At 40.0% G+C, this 22,327-nt stretch overlaps 1 protein-coding gene across 1 annotated transcript in view; it reads left to right on the plus strand.

The window, feature by feature from the left end:
* FBXL7 (F-box and leucine rich repeat protein 7) overlaps nt 1–22,327 on the plus strand; it is a 396,003-nt gene that overhangs the window by 89,900 nt on the left and 283,776 nt on the right. Inside the window, exon 2 of the mRNA XM_012790259.2 lies at nt 18,404–18,493. Coding sequence (XP_012645713.1) covers nt 18,404–18,493 — 90 coding nt within the window. The remainder of the gene's footprint in view (nt 1–18,403; nt 18,494–22,327) is intronic.

The raw sequence follows: 22,327 nt of genomic DNA on the forward strand, positions 1-22,327 counted from the left end.
TCAACCTTTCATAAAGGTCTCTAAAGTTATAAAGTGGTCTTTTCACATGGAAAAAAGTATTTTACATTTAGAATGAAGATTTTTTTTCTTAAATTCAAGTTATAGTAATATTTTTGATGAGCATAAAATTGCTGCTGTTCCAATATTCACCACCAGATGCAGCAGGCAGACTCTTCCTTTGACCTTCTTTGGTTCACATCACTGACAAGTCCAGTGGTGATAAGGTGGTTGTCGGGACCTACTGAACTGGTAACCTCCTTATCTGATTTCTTTTTGTTGTTCTGTTTTACTATGTGCATTTAAATTTTAATATATATATATATATATATATATTTGTTATTTCAAAATATTAAAGGGCTACAATTGTTTTTGTTACATGGATACCTACCATAATGTTTAAGTTGGGGCCTTTAGTGTGCCCGTCACCAGAATAGAGTTCATTGTAACCACTGGGTAAGTTTTTACCCCTCACTTCCCTCCCACCCTCCCTGTTTCTTGGTTTTCAATGTCTTTTACATCTCCTTGTACCCATGTGCTCACATTTAGCTCACATGTATTAGTGAGTATATGTGGTATATGTTTTTCCATTACTTAGATACTTTACTTAGGATTATGGCTTCCAGTTCCACCCAGGTTGCTGTAAAAGATATTATTTCATTTCTTTTTATGGCTGAGTAGTACTCTATGGTGTATATATACCACATTTTCCTTACCCATTCAGTAATTGATGGGCACTTAGGTTGATTCCACATCTTTGCAATTGTGCATTGTGCTGTGATAAACATTCATATGCAGGTGTCTTTTAGATAAAATAACTTCTTTTCCTTTGGGTAGATGCCCAGTAGTGGGATTGATTGTTGGATTGAATGCTAGGTCTACATTTATTTCTTTGAGGAATCACCTCTACTGTTTTTCATAGTGTTTGCACTAATTTGCAGTCCCACCAACCCATGTATAAGTGTTCTTTTCTCTCTGCATCCATGCCAGCATCTATTGTTTTTTGACATTTTACTAGTGGCCATTCAAACAGGGGTAAGGTGGTATCTCATTGTGGCTTTAATTTTTATTTCCCTGATGATTAGTGGTATTGAACATTTTTTCTTATGTTTATTGGTCATCTGTCTATATTCTTTTGAAAAACTTCTGTTCATGTCTTTTGCCCACTTTTTAATAGGGCTGATTTTTTTTTTCTTGCTGATTTGTTTGAGCTCATTGTAGATTCTGGATATTAGCCCTTTATTGGATGTATAGTTTGCAAATATATTCTCCTAATCTGTAGGTTGTCTATTTCTGTACAAAACTTTTAAATTTAATTAATTCCCATTTACTTATTTTTGTTATTACCTTTTTTGTCTTTGGTGTCTCAATCATAACTTCTTTGGTTAGGCTGATGCCTATAGATTGGTAGAATCAACATCATTAAAGTGTCCATACTGCCCAAAGTGATATATAGATTCAAAACAATCCCCATCAAAATATCAATGCCTTATAATATTTTACAGATCTAGGAAAAATAATTCTAAGCTTCATTTGGAACCAAAAAAGAGCCTGAATAGCCAAAGCAATCTTAAACAAAAAGAACAAGTCTGGGAGCATCATGTTACTTGACTTCAACTTGTACTGCAATGCATACTACTGGTATAAAAGTAGAGACATAGACCAATGAAATAGAATATAGAACCAGTAAATAAAACCATTTACCTACAAATAAGTGATCTTCAACAAGACAGACAACAGCACACACTGGGGAAAAGAAGCCCTATTCAATAGATGGTACTGGGAAAACGTGATACCCATGTACATTTTTATTGACAGGTAGACTCTCCTTTTCGATATAATATGACTACTAAAACTGCCTACGATTTTATATATATAGAGAGAGGTGGGGAGGAATGCAAAGTGAACAACTTTAGTCCTTTATCTGCCCCTCATTGTCCTTCAGTGTCTTCCCAGGGCAATGAGGATGGGTCTGTGCTGATAAGCTTAGGACAGGCAGAGCTCCCTGCTGGAACTAGAGGTGAGATGTGTCTTACCCAACCATGTGGTATGTTAACTACACAAAGGGGATGGAATGGATTCAGAGGTGTTGGCAATTGCTGAACTCATTATACTCCTATAGCTTCTCCTTTGTTCAAGCTATGGTAGTAGAAGGATTCTGGTTATATGTGAGGAGCACTGTTGCTGCAATTCATACTTTCTCTGTTGCTCTATGCTCAGAGATGCCTTTTGGAAGAAGCGATCACCTCTACTCCTATGAGATAGTATTGTAGCTTGCCACCATAGGCCTAAGGAAACCTTTTCCCACCTCAAGGATGGTGAAAGAGGTGTGAAAGGAGAATAATGATATTCTTAGCGGGCATGGCAGAGAATAAAATTGGGATCTTGATTTTGGGGTTAAGAAGATCATACTAGATTGTGAAGTTCAAAATTCACACACTCAAAGAGAAGACACAGCAGTGAAATAATACAGCTTTGCTTTGGTGATATAAATATATATATGTGTATGTGTGTGTATGTATATGCATATATATTTATGCATATGTGTGTTTGTGTGTCTACACACAATTTCAATGTAGGAAGGAGAAAGTTAGCTAACAACTCTATCTCCTCCACTCCTCTGCTTAACTTTTAGGTCATTTTGGATCTTGGTTTGTGATTGTAAAGTGGTATGTAATTTTGCTAGAGGGTTGATGACTTTTTGAATGGTAGGTGGGGGAGTAAAGAATGTAGGAGTAGACGGCTGAAAGGGACCTTGAAGATGACCTCCTGTCCCCAGTCAGATGTGCAGGGATGGGTGCTGAGGAGCCAGCAGCTTGCTTAGGGTCTCCCAGTCAGTCAGGGAGTAAGTGTGGGATGGAGCTGCAGATTCCAGTTTCCCCACTGAAGAGTGTTCTTAGCTATATTTGATTCTCTGGTAGGAAGATTTGCTTGTTATAATCCTCTTTACCAAAACAAGATTGTTTGGATCTTTTTTATTTCCTTATATGGAATTTTGACAATGGAATTTTGCCTGTGATTCTTTAAAAAATGGACATTGTTAAGTGGGAAACATAATGAGATCTTAAGATTGTTTTGCATTAAATAATATTAAGATCTTAAATCTGTAGCCCCCAACCTTTTGCTTTTGGTAGGATTACTGCTATGCCTGAAAGGAGGAGCACTGATGCCTTTTAAGAATTTATTATCCAGAATTTCCACTAATTTAGATCAGTCATAATGAAGGTAAATGTGTTTTGCACAAAAACCCTGAAGTCAGTAATTAGCAGTTCAGGTACAAAGGCCTGTAACTGTCTGACTTTAGCCTGGGCTTGAGCCACTTAAAGTCACAAAGACTCAAAGGGCAGTGCTGGCTCCTTTCGTGACACTGTGTTGGGAAGTGATAGTGGTGTTTTCTCCACCCTTTCTCTACCCTCACAGTCCTGTGGAAAATAACCTTTAGGGCCAAGATGGCTTGGTCATGGAATTGTGTGTAACATGAGATGTTGAATGAGTAAGTGAGTCAGAGGAGGCGTTATGGGTTCATTGACGCCAGAGGCTCTTATGCCAGGACATGAGCACATGGCTTCTAAGGTTCTCCCCGATCATGTGGAAACAGCACTGAACTTAAGAAAGAACACTCATCTTTACTTGTACATCTGGATTGAGCAAGGCAAGGTTTTGTCATGATCCATGGGCCACAAGAGCCCTTCAGAACTTTGGAGGGGAAGTTACTGCTGCAAATTGTAGTGATGCTATTATTAGCTTAAAAATGACTTTTGAATGACTTATATTACAATGGAAATTCTTGTGTTAACGCATGTACCCTTTGTCCTGCCCATGGCTCTGATCCTCTCATTACTCTGTTCAGAAACCCAGCTGTGAAGCACCATCTGTCAGCAGCAACAGCAGCTCTGTCTTCTGTCTGCCGGCATCTGTGTTAGCTCTTGCAGGACTGTGTAAAGGCCTCTAAGTGGGTGTGTTGGCTGGGGGTGGGGGAGGGAGCAGGCTCTGTCCTGGTGCCTTTAGTGAAATATTGCCTGCCCTTTTTGACTTGAAACCACTCATGCTGGGTACCAAGTGCTTGCTTTTTCACAAGCTGGGAGATTTAGACTTCTTGCATTCAATGATGCATTAAATCTTCCTTGCTAATCTTTCTTTTCTACCCATGATAGTTCTGCCATACAATGAAACTTGAGCAAATGCTCGTGTGAGAGACTCAGGGTGGGATTTTCTGCTTTTTGTTTAATTCTGTAGAAAATGGTGTTGGAGTCTCTGCTGGGTTGAATACTTTTCTCCTCCCTGCTTGTTCCGGGAACTTTAGAATGTGACTATTTGGAACTAGGGTTGTTGCAGATGTAATTGGTTAAGATGAGGGCATACTGAATAGAGTTATCCCCAATCCAGTGTGACTGGTGTCCTTAAAAGAAGAAACACAGAGATACACAAAGGGAAGACAACCATGTGATCATGAAGGCAGACATTGGAGTTACGCTGCCACAAGCCAAGGAGCACCAAGGATTATAGGCAACCACCAGAAGTTAGGAGAGAGGCATGGGATGGATTCTTCCCAGAGCCCTTGGAGGGAGCATGGCCCTGTGACACCTTGCTTTCAGACTTTTAGCTTCCAAAATGGTGAGATAATAAAATTATGTTATTTTAAGCTACTCAGTTAGAGGTAATTTGGTATGGCAGCCCTAGGAAACTGATACAGGGTACTCTACAGTGTGGCACCCTGGGGAGCCTGTATGGGGTGTGGAAGTTCTCTTTTGCATGCTCTGCACACAGCCATTGTGTAGAGACCGTGTTCTAGGGTAGCACAGCTTTGAGTGGTACCAGTAAGTGGGGGGATGGTGCTTACTAGAAAATGTTATGGGACCAGGGCTATTCCATTAAAAATAAATTTCTGGTTTATTCACATAGTCACTTGCTCTTATTTCAATTCATTTGTCCTAAGTGCCCACAATATAGCAAGTGTAGTGCTGCTTTGGGGGATATAGCAAAGGACAAAAAGATACAGAACCTACCCCCATAGAGTTGACTGTCAAATGGGGAACACAGTCATAATTGTTTTCAATCAAATTGAATATTTTTATCATCATTATTTTTACAAAAAGGAGTGACATTAAATAGCAATGAGATTTTGTGAATCAAACAGTACTTGGACGCTGATCAACCCTTTGACCTTGGACAGATTTTATCTTTGAATGTCAAGTCCCACCTCTCCCCCCCAAAAGAAGAATAAAATACTTTAAGAAAAAGAAGAAAAAAACTCCAGTATTTGAGAATGTTACTTAATGAGTCCATTGAGAAACTTAATCGTACAGCATCTGTTTCATTCTATTCATGTTTGTGGTTTATCTCCCAACCCAACATAGACTATCTTGTTTTTTTCTAGTGCTAATCATAATTTTGCATGCAATAGGTTTAGCATGTAGTTGTTGAATTAAATTGAATTATTGATTAAGAATATTATTAAGGAGCATAATTAATAGGTATAATTTATTAATTATTCATTATAGGTATGTAAAATTCCAAGCAATTTATTTATTTACCTCATTTTTTTCGCATGGTAAAAAAAGGCTATTTATTTTATGAGACTATTGTTACTATTACCCCATTTTACAGATGAAGTAACAGAGGTATTGAGAAAGTAAGGAATTTCCTCAAGTTCAACTAGCTTGTTAGTAGCAAAGCCAGAAATTAGGCCCAAGCAGCTGACTTCTGGCTCCCTGCCTGCAGGGTGATGCCTGGGGCATTCTGCTGATTTTCAGTCCTCTAGCTACCATCCCTGGGTCTAAGAGGGCTGTGTGGAAGTTATGTCCCTTTCTTCTTTTAATTATTAGTCATCACTGCTTCTAGAAGTAACATAGGAAAGATTTTCTTTTTAAATTTCAATATATTTAGGGGGTACAAGGGCAGTTGTATTACATGGATATATTGTATAGCAGTGAGATCTGGGCTTTTAGTGTATTTGTCACCCCAATAGTGCACACTGTACCCCATAGGTCATTCTTCACCCCTCGCACCACTCCCGCCCTCTCACCTTTGGAGTCTCCAGTGTCTGTTATTCCACTCTGTATGACAGTGTGTTCCCACCATTTAGCTCCCACTTGTAAGTGAGAATATGTGTTTTTTTGTTTTTTTTTTTTTCATTCCTGAATTACTTCACTTAAGATAATGGCTTCCAGTTCCATCCAAGTTGCTGCAAAAGACATAATTTCATTCTTTTTTATGCCTGAGTAATATTTGAAGGTGTGTGTATAAATATATACATGTATGTATATATTAATATATCACATTTTCTTGATGCACTCAAGCTTGGTTTTTGAGGTTTTTGTGTAAGTAAACTTTGTTTTTCCACCACAAAAAAAGAGAAAGATGGTGGGATGTGAAATGATTGCTGATCTACTTAAATGATTTCTATTAATATTTACTTTTTTCTCTGCTCACCCTTTAGCTTCTAAGCTAACACAATGTACATCATTAGATATCCTTCTGGGTCATATGTGGTTAAGGCAAGTTTTACATTTCATGGTTTTGCCTGCGTGGTTTTGAGTGGGAGAGTCCTTTGAAGCACTATGTCACTTGAGGCTGCAGCTCTTGCCTTTCCTACTGAGAAAGTGCTAAGTCCCCATGTGGGGGAGAGGGGGAAGCCCCCAAGAGTCCCTTGGCTGTTGAGCTCCAGTCACAGCCTCACAGGCTGTTGAAGAGCGGGACTTTGCAGCAGGTGTGCAAGCCTCCACATCCGCTCCCTCAGCATCTGTGCCATCTGCTGCGTGCTGTTCTGGATTTACTGTGGCTGGCAGCACTGGCCATACAGCTCTGCCCAGGGTAACACAATACTCTGCGGAATCATTTCTTTATGTTCTACTTCCCTACAGCCCTAGCTCTCTGCCTACCCAGCAGCTGCAGCAGGGTTGAAATGGCCCTGGAGGAGCTGCTGGCTCAGCAGGGGGCCTGCCCCATTTCTCTTCTGGAAGAACTATGTTTGCATGCTCTAGCCACAGTGCTCAAGGGTCTGATTTCGGCTGGAAACAACAACACTAGAAGTTCGAAAGTTAAAAACCCCAAGTGGTCAAAAGCCAGCACCCTGTCCTTGCAGCATTATTCACAGTAGCCAAAAGGTGGAAGCACCCGGTGTCCATCAACAGAGGAATGAATAAACAAAACTTGGTGTTTACACACTGTGGAGCACTATTCAGACACAAAAAAGGAACGAAGGACTGATCTGTGAAATGCCGTGGCTGCACCTTTAAAGACATCATGCTAAATGAAATAAATCAGACACAAAATGACAAATATTGTATGGTTCCACTTATATGAGAGATCTAGAATAGGCAAATTCATAGAGACCAAAAGTAGGCTAGAGGTTAGCAGGGGCTGGGGGAGGGAGGAGAGGGGAGTTATTGCTTAATGGCTACGGAGAATTTCTGTTTGGGGTGATGAAAACATTTTGGAAATAGATTGTGGTGATGGTTGCACACATTATGAATGTAATTAATGCTACTGACTTATACACTTACAATGGTTAAAATGGCAAATTTTATGTTATATATATTATACTATGAATTTTAAAAATCAAATAAAAAAAAATCCCACACCCCAAACCAGGTCTTACTTTTGAATGATGACTTCAATTTGTCACTAGGCAATGAGGCAAATGCTGAAATGTGTCCTAGCTTTCTTAGGCTGGTCATAGAACCCACTAGAATGTCAGTTTCTTAGGGCAAGAGACCTTGTCCCAGGGCCAGCTCTGTGCCTTGGTGTGAAGTAGGTGCTCAGTTAACTCATCGCATTTGCTGCTACTCTCTGGATTGCTCCAGTTGCAGACGTGGGTATCTTGCTCAGTGGCCCTGAGGTCACTTGTTAGGTAGTTTGGGAAACCAGAGTAAAGAAAGTACCAGTTAGGACGTTAAATGACTTGAAAGGAAAAAAGAAAAGCATGACTCGAACAGTTTCTCTTCTATTTCATTTCCGTTTGTGGTGTTTTCTTCCTCAGTCCTGCTTTTTAGTCTTTACAGGATAGAAAAAAGAATACTAGAAACAAAAATAAAGGACGCCACCTGATGTGTTTTTGCTTAGAATTCTGGTCCTTCTCCTTGCACCGTGCGTCAATGCCTCTAACCCTTGAAGCATCTATTTCATTGCTCTCATTTGGCTTGAAAGAGCCAAGAGACTTTTACAATATGTATTCAGTTTTCTTCCAAAAACTGATATGCTCCTGGGCAAGAGATTAAGCCAGATCATTCTTGGAGATAACTGATATTATTATTCTGTAGGTGCAGACATTTAAACTGTGGACCAAAGAAGATAAGACACTATTTTTAGATGACAGTGGGGAAAACAACAGTGAATATGACCCATTGGGCCCTTAATCTAATTCTGAGATAGTGAAAAAAATTCTCTTCCATTTGGCGTGGACATTTAATATTAAATTAGGCTCTCAGGATGCACCAGCAGCAGCTTGAAATCAGGGTAGCAGAGAGAAGCAGGAAATAAGGTGCCGAGGCCCCTGTGTGGGTCCACATACTTGCGTGTGGATTTCCTATGAGAAGTCTGTGGCTGTAATTCATGTGATAAATGCAATGCATGTGATTTGTAGTTGACATTGTGAATCAATTTTAGCAAGGGATTTCTTTGACTCTTAAGAATATTATAATAGAAATCATAGGACCCCACTGATTCTATTGCAATCTTCACCTGGCTTGTGTTATAATAAATCACAATGGAAATTCTATCTTAAGTGGCTGCATTTGCAAAATCAGCCTGGGCACGAGGAATGAGAAGAGAGACAAAAAATTAATTTGCATTTTACATATGGGAATTTTTAAATTAAAAGAAACTTAAAATCCCTAATAGTATCCCCATTGAATGAACATTCCCTTCATTTTCAAACATTAGGAAAACCTGGCATACTCTAACAGGCAGCCCAAAGGAATGCTTGATTGGAATAAGAGACCAGCACATTTTTCTGCTAGCATCTCTGGGTTGATAGAAGTTAACAGTGTGTCCCAACTGACCAAAGTGATTGATCCACCAACTGATCTCTCTGTAGTGTCATTTAGACTTCTGTGAATATATTAATCTATTATAGATAACATTTACCAACCTCAGTGCATTAGTTTTCCCTCACTTTGATGTTCATTTGTATTTGTTATCTAATTGTTCAATTGTCCTCATTTGGGCCTTCAGATCACTTGAAAATTAAACAAAGCACAACATTTTACTTTACCAAATCCAACAGGCACAGTTCTGATGTGATAATAACCCCTAATGGGAGTTTTAGCTGTTGGTCAAGTAAACGTAAACTTTCATGTAGGTAAAGCAGTTAGACAGCAGACTTTTTAGCCTTGCTTATACTTGAAGGATTTTTCCTGGCTATATAAGGTATGTATAATTTAATTTATGTGCAATATAATAGTAAAAGAATAATTATTTAAAATTTCATTTCTTGATTTCTGAAACAAATTGAACTGTGATAAATGGGTCAATATCACTAACTCACGGGGTGGGTTCCTACAGGTGCTGGAAACAGTTGAATGCTTCCCTTGCCAAGCTCATTTATTTCTCATAGTAACCTCCCTCAAACCCTGCATGGTGGGTACAAGTCTCCCTGTTTTCAGTGGAGGTAATAGGTAGTTGCTTTTTGTTTGTTTGTGCTTATCTTCATTGCATGGATAAAGACAGGGCAGCTTATAGAGTATGAGTGATGTTCTCCTGGGCACATTGCTTGGGAGTGGTAGCTGTGGAATTTAAACTCTGGTGGGTCTGTCAGTGTGATGGTTCATATTATGCATCAACTTGGCCAGGCTGTAGTACCCAATTATTTAGTCAAACAGTAATCCAGATGTTGCTATCAAGGTGTATTTTAATATGATTAACATCTACAATCAGTTAACTTTAAGTAAAGTAGGTTAACTTTGATTATATATACAATAATATGAGTAGTGAACTATAGAAAAGACTATACTTTCAGTATAGTCTTCTATGCTTCGTATGTAACAAGAGAAGACCCCATATAGCCAAAGCAACATTAAGCAAAAAGTACAAATTGTGAAGCATCAGTTTATCAGACTTCAAGCTATACTACAAGGCTATGGTAACTAAAACAGCATGGTAAAACACAAGAACAGAGAAATAGACTTATGGAACAGGACTGAGAACCCAGATATAAAATCATCCTCCTATAGCCATCTAATCTTTGACAAAGCAGACAAAAACATACACTGGGGAAAAGAATCCCTATTCAATAAATGGTGCTGGGAAAATTGGATAGCCACATGTAGAAGACTTAAACAGGATCCGCCCCTCGCACCTCTCACAAAAATCAACTCATAATAGATAACAGACTTAAACCTAAGGCATGCAACCATAAGAATTCTAGAAGAAAATGTTGGAAAAAACTCTTATAAACATCAGCCTAGGCAAAGAATTTATGAAGAAGACCCCCAAAAGCAATCATAGCAGCAACAAAAATAAATAAATGGGATCTGATTAAATTAAAAAGTTTCTACACAGCAAGAAAACTATCATTACAGTGAATAGACAACCTACAGAATGGGAGAAAATATTTGCATGTTACACATATGTTAAAGGGCTGATAACTAGAACCTATATAGAATTCAGGAAAATCAGCAAGAAAAAAATCAAACACCTCCATTAAAAAGTGGACAAAAATATGAACAGAAACTTTTCAAAAGAAGATAGACTAATGGCCAACAAACATATGAAAAAAATGCTCAGCATCTCCAGTCATTAGGAAAATGCAAATCAAAACCACAGTGATGTATCACTTAAGTCCAGTGAGAATGGCTTTTATCAAAAAGTCCCCAAACAACAAATGTTGGCATGGATGCAGAGAGACAGGAACACTTTTATACTGCCAGTAGAACTGCAAACTAGTATAACCTCTATGGAAAATAGTATGGAGATACCTCAAAGAACTAAAAGTAGAACTACTATTTGATTCAGCAATCCTACTACTGAGTATCTACCCAGAGGGAAAAAAAAATATGCACTTCAATGTTTATAGTAGCACAATTCACAATTGCAAAGATGTAGAAACAACCCAAGCGCCCATTAATACATGATTGAATTAATAAAATGTGGCATATGTATACCATAGAGTACTACTTAGCCATAAAAAATGGTGAACTACCTATTGTATTATCCTGGATGGAGCTGGAAGCCCACTCTTCTAAGTGAAATATCACAATAATGGAAAAACAAACACCACATGTAATCACCATTAAATCAGTACTAATCAATCAATACTAATGTGCACATATGGAAGTTGGAGGGTGGGGACAGGATGGATATGTGTTCACACCTAACAGGTATGGTGAGTGCTGTCTGTGGGATGGGCATGCTTGGACTGGGTGGTACAAAAGCAATTTATATAACCAAAGCATTTGTACCCCTGTAATACTCTGGAACAAAAAAGAGTAATAATAATATGAGTGGGCCTCATCTAATCACATGAAGGTTTTAAAAGAAAATCTGAGGTTTACTGGAAAAAAAGAAATTCTGTCTTCAAGACTGCAGGATCAACTTCTGCTTGAGTTTCTAGCCTGCTGGTCTACTCTACAGATTTCAAACTTGCCAGCGCCAACTATTATATGAACCAGTTCCTTAAAACAAATATATATAGACACATGTATACACATGCATATGTATAATTTCCTATTGGATCTGTTCCTATTGGAACCCAGGCTGATGCAGACACCAAGGCAGGGGCATTACGATAGCCATTTGCAGAAAGTGAAAGAGGTTTGTATCCCCATGTTACAGATGAGGAAACAAGACTGAGAGTTTGACAGACTTGCTCATGGATACATATGTGGCTTGGAAATGGTAGAGGTTGGGTTTGAACCCAAGTCTGACTCCAGAAACAGTTCTGTTAAATACCCTGAGCCACATAGTCTCCATCACCCCAGTTGCACATGGAGCAGGTGGCCACGATGGGTTATGTGACAGAATGGCTAATATGTATCACATATTAGTCTGTGTGGCTGTCCCTGGGCCGAGCACTTCACTCACATTGTCCTGGGTTCTCCCTACAGCAGTTGAGCTACTGCACCTTCCCAAACCTGATGCATTGGCATTCCTTGGGGGGAGGGGGTGTTGTGACACAGATAGCTGAGCGCACCCCAGGGGTTCTCTGTTCAAGGGGTGGGGGAAATGGAGCTCAGTCTTTTGAAAGGGGGATGCCAGAGGATCTGTGGATGCTTTTAAAATCACTACTCTTTAGTTCTTACTGTCTTGGTGTCTTTTCTGAGTGAATGTGCTGGCCTTTTATTCCAATCAAGCATTCCCTCAGGCTGTCTGTTAGAGTGTGCTAGTTTTTCCTCGGTGTTGCCCAATGATCAGGTCGGACCGTCGCCTGCCTGGCCCTGACAGGGCAGTCTGCCCTCTTGCTGTGACTACAGGAGCATCTCACTGCACTGCATTGACTCCCTCAGCCAAGCCCCCAACAGACTGTTGTTGACTTGGAGCCTTGTCAGTGCCACCAGGGAACCCAGGTGATTCCAGAAGCTGCAGCTCAGGACCTTCTGAGCCCCACCCTGTGACCCAGCAGCTCAATATGGCCATGGCTGTAGCTGGTGGCTGAGGCAGCCTGAGGGTGAGCCACCTCCAGCCTCCTACTTACAGGGAATGAGGGTGACAGCACCTTCTGCCCTCAGAGCTGCTGTCCTCTATCCAGCACACCTTTCCTTCTTCCAAAAGAAGCCCAGAGAGAGGACCAGGTTCCAGTCCAGCTGCTCCTCTTCTGTGCCTCCCTTGCCCCTGGTGCTTTCCGGTATCCCCTAGGGGGGCTTCCTGTGCCCTCTTTGCACCACCTACCTCTCACCTGGACTTCCCCTATATGCAACTGCAGGCTCTAATCTGATAGGCCTGGCCCTTGATTTGTTACAGGAGCTGAGAAATGTAGGCGGTCCCTTCCTAAAACAATAGCTTGGCTTGCAAGAACATTGTGCTGCAGATTTCTGTCTGTGATATTAGAAGCTGGACATTCCCGTTGTTCTTTCCCTGTGGTTCCTTCTGTAACATTTCTTCTCTAAGCACCCACCCCTTTCCCTCTCCACTGGAACTCTCTGGGGAGACGGTTACGTTTCCAGCAGTAATGCAGAAGGGAAGAGCACATTAATAGCATCCAAAATAGAACATCATCAGACAAAGATTTATTGGCTATTTCCTAGGTGCCCACACTATCCTAAGTGCTCAGTTTGGACCATTTTCTTGAATCCTCACAGTAACCCAAAGAGGGAGAAATTGGTCTCCTTCCCCACCCCATTTTATAGCTGAAGAAACTAAAGAAACTAAGCACAGAGGTTTTCATAATTTGCCCAAGACTATTAAGTGGCAAATCCAGGTATAAAGCCAGGCCTCTGACCCCAGGTCCTATGTACCACCCATTCCAGTGTGCGTGGAAGCTGGTCACAAGCTGCAAAACCACATTTAATGCAAGATTTTGTATATAGTCGATCCTCATAATTTGCAGATTCTGTATTTGAGAATTTTCTTGTTTGCTAAGATTCATGTGTAACCCCCAGATTCATACTCCAGGCACTTCCGCAGAGTTCTGTTTTCACAGACATGCACAGAGTGGTGAAAACTGTGAGTCGCTGATGCACACGTTCCCAGGTGAGGTTGAATAAGATGATGCTCTGCCTTTTTGTTTCCGCTCTTGTACTGTACACAGATGTCCTTTTTGTGGTCCATTTAGTGCCACTTTTATTTAGTGCTTTTTTGTTGATGTTTTCACTGTTTAAAATGCCCCAAGTGCAGTGCTGAAGAGCTATCTGCGGTTCTGAAGTGCAAGAAGGCTGTGATGTGCTGAGTGTGTGTTAGATACGCTCCCTTCAGATGTGAATTACAGTGCTGTTGGCCTTTAGTTTCAGTATTTTTATTTTTTGAGACAGAGTGTTACTCTGTCACCCCCAGGTAGTGTGTAGTGGTGTTGTTGTAGCTCACTACAACTGCAGACTTCTGGGCTCAAGCGATCCTCCTGCCTCAGCCTCCCAAGTAACTGGGGCTACATGCCCATACCCAATGCCTGGCTAATTTCTTTATTTTTAGTAGAGACAGGGAGAGTTTTGCTCTTGCTCAGGCTGGTCTTGAGCTCCTGACCTCCAGAAATCCTCCTGTCTCAGCCTCCCAGAGTGCTAGGATTACAGGCGTGAGCCACTGCACCCAGCCTGAGTTTCAATATTAATGTATCAACAATGTATATTAAATAAAATGTCTTTCAATAGAAACACACATAAAACAAGGTTCTATACTGATCAATTGATGAAAACGTGACCAGACACTCACAGGAACCTAACCCTGTGTTTTCCTTCAGAGCAGTGATTCCCTAATTTAGTATTTAAGGCAACTTTATAGAACCTAACTCCCTCGAATAAGGAAAACCAACTGTATTTATCTATTATGTTGCTGTCTTTAATTACTTAATTCATTAAATGCTCAGGCATTTTAAAATATTTTACTTATCAAAGGACATACATTTTCAGCAGGGGGTCTGTGATATTGTCTCTAGGGGCACAAAGATTGGTTCTTGGGAGCTGAAATATCTTATCCTCAAGAACCAATTTATTCATATAAAGCATAGATATATACACAGCAGTACATAACAGATATATAGCATATTTGTGGTGTTACAGTTTCATTGTTTGGGGGGGGGTGCAACTAGGAAAAACATTTTTAAAGTTTCCTAGGGGGATACAATAATGAAAAAGAGATTGAGAAATACAGTTATAGGGCCTGGTGACTATTTAATAAGAGGGAACAACTATTAATAAAGTATTTAATGGAGTACAAAACACAACATATACACTTAATGCTTGTTACTATTATAAATAATATTAATGATATTATTTGTTTCCTCAACCTTATTCTTTTTCTTCATAGACTAGCATTTCTTAAATCAGAGTTTGTGACTTTCTGAGGGGTGTGCACATATGTTCTCAGTCATGTCTGAGAATTTTCTCTGTAATTTGTTTTATTTGGGGCTTTCATTTTGATGGTAATCTTAAAAAATAGTTAATACTATATACTAGTTCCCCTTCATAACAGAGTCTTGCCAGGAGATTTTCATTATCCAAGTTTTCCTTGTCTTTCAATGGTTATGGGCTGATAAGAAATAAAAGAACAGACTTAAAAATGTGAATGATACAATCAGACCCAGAAAGGCCACCTGAATGTCCTCTTGTAGGAGGGAAGGGCTCCCTGAGTTTGGACAGAGGAAAGTGATGGGAAGGTTGCTTTGTCACCTGGCCTGGGGTGACATTGGCATGCCAAAACCACAGAAACATCAGCTTTAACAGCCTGTACTGTATTTTAGTTTTGAAAGGCAATTTAATCTCAGCAAAATAACATCTAATATCACGTTAAGTTAATGCTGTTAATTTGAATTTTATGGGTTTTATTGTTTTTTTGTATTTAATTTGTTATTTTGTTTAGATTTTATTGTTGAATCAGAGCTAAAGCATATGGAATTTATTTCTGCTTTTTCATTTGTGCATCACTAAGCAACAGTGTAATAAAAATAATTTAAGTTTATATATTGGTGTTGCACAACAATGTTTTTTGTCCTATTAAAGCGAATGTTTGTATTACTCAGGTTTCAGGAGTATAGTAATGGAGTTCCAGAATCGTAGACTGTTTGAACTGCTAGGAATCACTTAATCCAACCACTTCCCATACCAGATATAGACACTGAGCCTCTTAGGGGAGAAGTTCAAGGTCAAAAAGCAAGGGGCTGGGCGTGGTGGCTCACGCCTGTAATCCTAGCACTTTGGGAGGCCGAGGCGGGCGGATCGCTCAAGGTCAGGAGTTCGAAACCAGCCTGAGCGAGACCCCGTCTCTACCAAAAATAGAAAGAAATTAATTGACCAACTAAAAATATATATACAAAAAATTAGCCGGGCATGGTGGCACATGCCTGTAGTCCCAGCTACTCGGGAGGCTGAGGCAGGAGGATTGCTTGAGCCCAGGGGTTTGAGGTTGCTGTGAGCCAGGCTGACGCCACGGCACTCACTCTAGCCTGGGCAACAAAGTGAGACTCTGTCTCAAAAAAAAAAAAAAGCAAGGGAGTGGCAGACTGAGATCAGAGAGCAGATGGAGATATACTTCTAACTTGGTACCTGGGCCACCATGTCAATTCACCCCCAAAGGTGAACCTTGGCAGGTAGATGGTAATCACTGACAGGCCACAAAGGCCAATTGGCCACAAACTAATGGAGAGTACTGCACTGTCTTGGCTACCTCTGAGGATGGAGGATGTGAAATGCGCAGGGACCGGGGGAATGACAGCTTTGTGTTAGACCCTTATGTCACAGTAAGCAATGTGCAATCATGAGAGAAGATGGCAACCATTTGTCTTCCCTGCTCAGATGATAAAGCCCATGAGCTTGGCCCGTTCTATGACTTTCAACATAGCAAACAAAGCTCTGAAGCTCTTGAAGCCCATTTTTGCTTTTCTACCCTGTATGAATTTAGACTATAAGCTTATGCTATCTAATTGGGGTCCTGTGCTGTTTTAGTCCATTTGGGCTGCTATAACACAATGCCTTAGACAGGGTAACTCGTATACACGAGAAATTTACTTCTCACGGTTCTAGAGGCTGGGAAGTCCAAGAGCAAGGTGCCTAAAGATTTAGTTTCTGGTGAGAGCCCACTTCATAAAGGGCAGTCCTCCCATAGTGGCAGTGGGTAAGGGAGCTCTCTCAGTAAGTTTTTTTTCTTAAAGGCCTAATCCCATTCATGAGGGCTCAACCTTCATGACTTAATCACCTCCCAGAAGTCCCACCTCCAAATACCATCACCTTGGGGATTAGGATTTCAACATATGAATTTGTGGGGGGACATTAACATTCATTTCATTGCGTGTATCATTGGGCAGAAAAGATGATTGGAAAGCAGTGTTTCTCAGCTGCCTGTAAGAGTTTTGATTATAACTTGCAGAGTGAAGAAAAGAGTTCATCTGTGATATAATTAGTTGGTTGTTAGCCATAGTTTTCTATTGCTGCTCACAAAATTACCACAAATTTAGCAGCTTAACATAAGATACATTTATTTTCTCATAGTTTGCTTGGGTCAGAATTTCAGTGTGGAAAGACATTAGCTGGATGTCTTGTTCAGGGTCACACTGCAATCAAGACATTAGCCAGGGCTGGGCTCACCTGTGATGCTCAGGGTCCTCTTCCATATTCATTCACCTGGTTGCTGGCAGAACTCATCTCCTTGCAGCTGTAGAACTCATGGTGGCTTACTGCTTCAAAGCCAGAAGAAAGAGTCTCTCTGCTTTATACTCTCTTTTAAAATACTCACCCATTAGGTCAGGGGTCACCGATCCATAATAACCTCCCGGTCGATTAATTGAATCAATTCCTTAGGCACTTTAGTCACATCACAAAATCCTCTCATCCTTGCCATATCCTATTGGTTAGAGGCCAGTCACAGGTTCTGGCCACACGCAAGATGACACCAGCACCTGGGTGCCATGGGGCTTCTTAGAATTCTACCCAGCACAGTCATCCCTCACTGGGTAGTGAGGTGTGGTTCATATTCACAGATGTTCATGTGACATTTGGAGAATGTTTAGCAATGTGGACGTATATGATTATATGAAAGGTTAGAAGAGTAGAAACTCAGCCCTGAGCTGAGGTAAGTTTATTTAGACCAGGGATTCTCAGCTTCGGTACTGTTGATGTTTTGGTTGGATAATTGTTTCTTGTGGGGGCTGTCCTGTGCATTCTAAAATATTTAGCAACAGCTTGGTCTCTACCCACTAGATGCCAGTAGCACCCTCCGTCTCAGTTGTGACAACCAAAAATGATAGCAGACATTGCCAAGTGTCCCCTTGGACAGAAAAATCTTTCCCAGTTGAGAATCACTGCATTAGAAAACTTGCAGGGTTTTTTGGTTTGTTTTGTTTTTGAAGAAAGACCTACTGAAGCAGGGCATTTGTTTTTTTTAAGGTGTAGCTATTTGGAGCCAGTAGACTCTTGCTTCTATGATTTGTCCTCATTCTTATATTTGCTTATTTCCTTTACTGAGAAATGCATAATTTATAGTTGCAAATAAAAAATTAATACAGGAGATGTGTTCCCCACATGTACATTCTGATTCACATACATGCCAAAATGAGATCACATTATCATATTTGACTATGTTTTATAATCTTGTCTGAGTTTATAGTCAAGCCATATTAAAGCAGGGCTTTAGTTCTCCTATAACATGGGTCAGATATTTCCCAAAAGATATTTAATGCATAAGGCAAAAAACTTAATAAACTCCATTCTTTGTAATATAGCTCCTTTCTTGGAAACAAGGGATATGGCTTGGTAAGGGACTGAGTGGAAGACAAGGTCCAGTTCTGAAATTACAAAACTCAAAAGTGGCTCATTCCTGTTTTCTCCAGGCAAAGGCAGCTCAAGCATCTCATCCGACGTGAGTTCAAGTACAGATCATACGCCGACCAAAGCCCAGAAGAATGTGGCTACCAGTGAAGGTAGGCATCTGGTTTTCATTATCTCTTACCTTCTCTTCACAGGGATGGCTATTTTTGGAAGACAAATAAAATGTGGCGGTGTTAGTTCTATTCTACTGAGTGGCAACATATGAGATTCTTAAACATGAGGAGGCACTGCAGTTGTGCTGTGCACTGAAGTTGTTGTACTACAGTTACTGTGCGTGAAAGTTAATTTGACCGGATTGTGTCTCAGTTCTAAGGCTAATGCTGTCATTTTGTGAAAATAGAATAAGCTAACTTAAAGGAAGCCTTTATGATATTACATACCTTGTCTTTCAGCGTGGAAGCAATGATTATAAAATCCTTGTGTTGCAGTTGAATATTCCTGCAAAAACTTTCAAAATAGGTATACCTGGAATTCAGGAATTTGACAGTTGGAATGTCATAGTCGTGTCATTTATAGAACTTTAATTTGATCGCCAATATTTGCCATAGGAAAAAGGAGTGTTGTTTTGGTTAGTTGAAGAATAAATTAAAAGCCCTCCCTATCAGGACAAAGATTGGTCACATTTATGTTCTTGATGAAAAATTTGACTATATGTGGTAATATATATTGGAATTCAACAGCTTCCCAATAGTAGAGAAGCTTTTGAGTTATTACTTGAGTGTGGAATTATTGTTTCTATGGTAGTTATTTAGTGGAAGGTTGACCCAGTTCTATCACTGGGTATTTTAATATTAAACCCCAATTAAGCAACTTATTTTTGGAGATGAGTTCCTTCTGAACTAATTGTCATATTAAGGTCCAGTGTAAACATCAATTCCATTTATAATGACAGACTGAGCTCTCAGCTGATTTGGATGACATTGTATAGATTCCACATTCCTGAAGTGTGCAGGATGTTGTGCAAGCACATTTCCAGTTTTTGTTTCTGAGACATTATTTCTGCTGCTCCTAATACTGGGAGGCAAATGCATGGGCTGATGTTGGCCATTGGGTTCTTTGATTGGTCTTGGTTTGTATTGCAATTTATGTGTTAATGATGACGGTTTGCCTCTGCTCATAGACACCTTCTCTTTCAATATATTTTGACTTGGTGTGTTTCAAGTAGCACAAATTATATTCTTTGAGTTAATTCTCCCCACACTAATGTATGAATAGCTTTTAAAATGGATTCTATTCTCCTGTGTTTAAAGCCTTAGCATCATTTATTGTATATCAGCAACATCGTAAGGCAGGCAGTTGGAGGCATTCTCCTCAGAGCGGTGAAGTAATCCACTTTTAATTTTCTCGCTGTTAATTCAAATATGGGCATTAGATCAATGTTGAATTCAGTTAAGGTAATGGGCAAACATGCTTAATTGATTCTAGACATTTGCTTTCAAGGCTTCCATTCTTAGGAGCCAGAGTGTAAATCACTTCAATTTAATTCAGTGTGATCCTTTCTAGTCAGAAATCTATGTTTCTCAAGACTTCTTTCTAACATTATTTTACAGTTACTCCTGTCACCATAATTTGTCTAATTTGAGTGATCATGAAAATAGAAATTTAAAAGTATGTTAAATAATCTGTCTGTGTTTTAAGTTCTCTTATTATTTTTTTCTCCTTTTTAAAAATAGAAAACCCCAAACTCCATGTGCTGTGTTGTAAGAGTTGGGGGAAGGGACTGTGGCACTTCATGCATTTAAAAATGTCTGCTTTTTATGCTTCAAAAAAAACTCTATGGGGATTTTAAGTTTTTATTTTCTTTCGCCTTTCCCTTATGAGGAAGTGCAGGCCCAACCAATGTTTTATATATTTTGTCACAACGTATTTTCTGTCATTCTGAGGGTAGAATCAGGGGAGAAGAATAAGAAAACGTGATGCTCATATGAAACAGGATTTTTACCAACTGGGCTCAATTAGAATGGAATTTCTTTCCAGCTCTTGAGTGGAAGAACCTTGTCCCTATGAAAGATGCTGTCCATTTCCTTGCATAACTGAATAATTTAAAAGAAAGTGTTAAGTTTTGTGATTTGGGTGTGTGAATCCATTTTGTTACAGTTTTTTTTTATCAGTGGAAATTTAAAATATTAAAAAAATAAATGAGGTGTGGGCATTACTTACATTAAAATGCATTTTAGGGATGTTTGCAGGGATAATTGGTCTCCTCATCAGGCTGGTTTTTCAGGATGGAGCTAGAGTAGCCAGTGCTAATTTTCTCCGTGTATAAGATCCAGAGTTTTGGTCCACCTCTCAGGATGAGTGCTTAGGGAGGCACGTTCTCTGGCCTTCACAGGGTAGATTTACCCTATGGCATGTGAGTTTCTTCCTGCTAGAAGACATCCTGGTAACCGATGGATACTACACACTGACAAAGAAACAGAAGGCAAACACTGACTTTTTCCCAGCCTGCAGTGGAGCCAATTTAAAAATGTGTCTCTGATTCTCTCCCTACTGTTTTTTAGATCTATGCTTAACGTTTAGTGTTAAGAAAACACTGGGTGAATGTGTCATCAGCTTTCCAGAATTCGTTTGATTATGGTTATTTCCTTCAGTTCCCTGACCCTCTCATGGTTTTTCCCTCTGAATTCAACAATGTCGCCTTCAAGGAGCACAGGCGAGATCCTCAGCAGAAAAGCCTGAGTGATGTTGATTTCTAAAAATGATACATATTGTGAAGGATAATGTTCAGTTTTCCCCGCAGCCCTTGAAAATTGTGGCCATCCCTATAAAAGCTGGGTTGGAAGCATTTTGCAGTAGTGTTGGGCTTTTCCCTGATGAAATGAATAGAGAGAATACTGCACTGACTTCCTGGTTGGTGGTGTGCGTGCATGTATGTGAATGTGTGTGCATGTGTGTGCATGTGTGTCTGACCTCTACATGGTAGCTAAGTGCACATCCTTTGTCCCTGACTACGAAACACATGGGTAACTACCCTGTGCAATGGACACTGGTAAATAAAGTGAGGACATGGTGATAGAGGGAAAGAAAAGGCATTCACATCACCTGCACATAACCCAGGCTGGGAGTGGGAATGGGAATTAATTGTAAATGGACATAAGGAATCTTATTGGGAAGATGACAATGTTCTGAAATTGGACAGTGATGATAGTTGCACAACTCAGTAAATTTACTAAAATGGATTGAATTGTGCACATAAAAAGAGTGTTGAGAGAGCTGCTGCATCTGCTTAATCTTCAGACTTATATCCATAAGTCAGCATAAACTATTGTTTGAAGATGCTATTTCACAACTCTGGGAGGAGATTGTGACCAGTGGCCTGCAGACCTACTCAGAGCGGGAGTCTTGGCCAGTGCAGAGTGCAGGGCTGCTGGCCCCAAAGCTTCTCCTTGGACGCTCCAGCTGTGGGGCCAGAACTGGCCTGAGAGTGAGCGAAGCGAGTCCCTGGGCTGGTGTTTCCAGCCCAGCATGTCCTGCCCAATTAGAACTAACTCATCACAGTCCATGTGAAGTTTTGGAAGTCATCAGAGATTATAGACTCACAGGTTGCCCAAACATTATTTTTTCTCTTAGCTTTTCCTGGATAATCTCTTACCTCAGCTCATCTCAGATTTTATGTGTTCTAGCACCCAACCCAAATGGTAAAGACATCACATTTATTCCCTCCAGCAAGTCTATTTCTTTGCTAAAGACTTAAAAAAAACTTCCTGTCTATCCATCGTTTTGGCTAATCTCCTCTGGGTCATGAGGCTGTTCCCCTAGGCACAGCGGGCACAAGAAGGTGATACAATTTGGTTTTAACCCACAAGAGAATGGCATTTTTGACCCACTGGGAGTGTTCTGTTCCAAAGTTTCATGCAAAAGTTTAATGTATCTTAATTTTGTGACTCTAAAGCCACACCCCTTGTAAGGAATTGGCAGTCAGCAGG

Source organism: Microcebus murinus, chromosome 11 (assembly GCF_040939455.1).
Source record: "Microcebus murinus isolate Inina chromosome 11, M.murinus_Inina_mat1.0, whole genome shotgun sequence".
Taxonomy (NCBI): Eukaryota; Metazoa; Chordata; class Mammalia; order Primates; family Cheirogaleidae; genus Microcebus; species Microcebus murinus.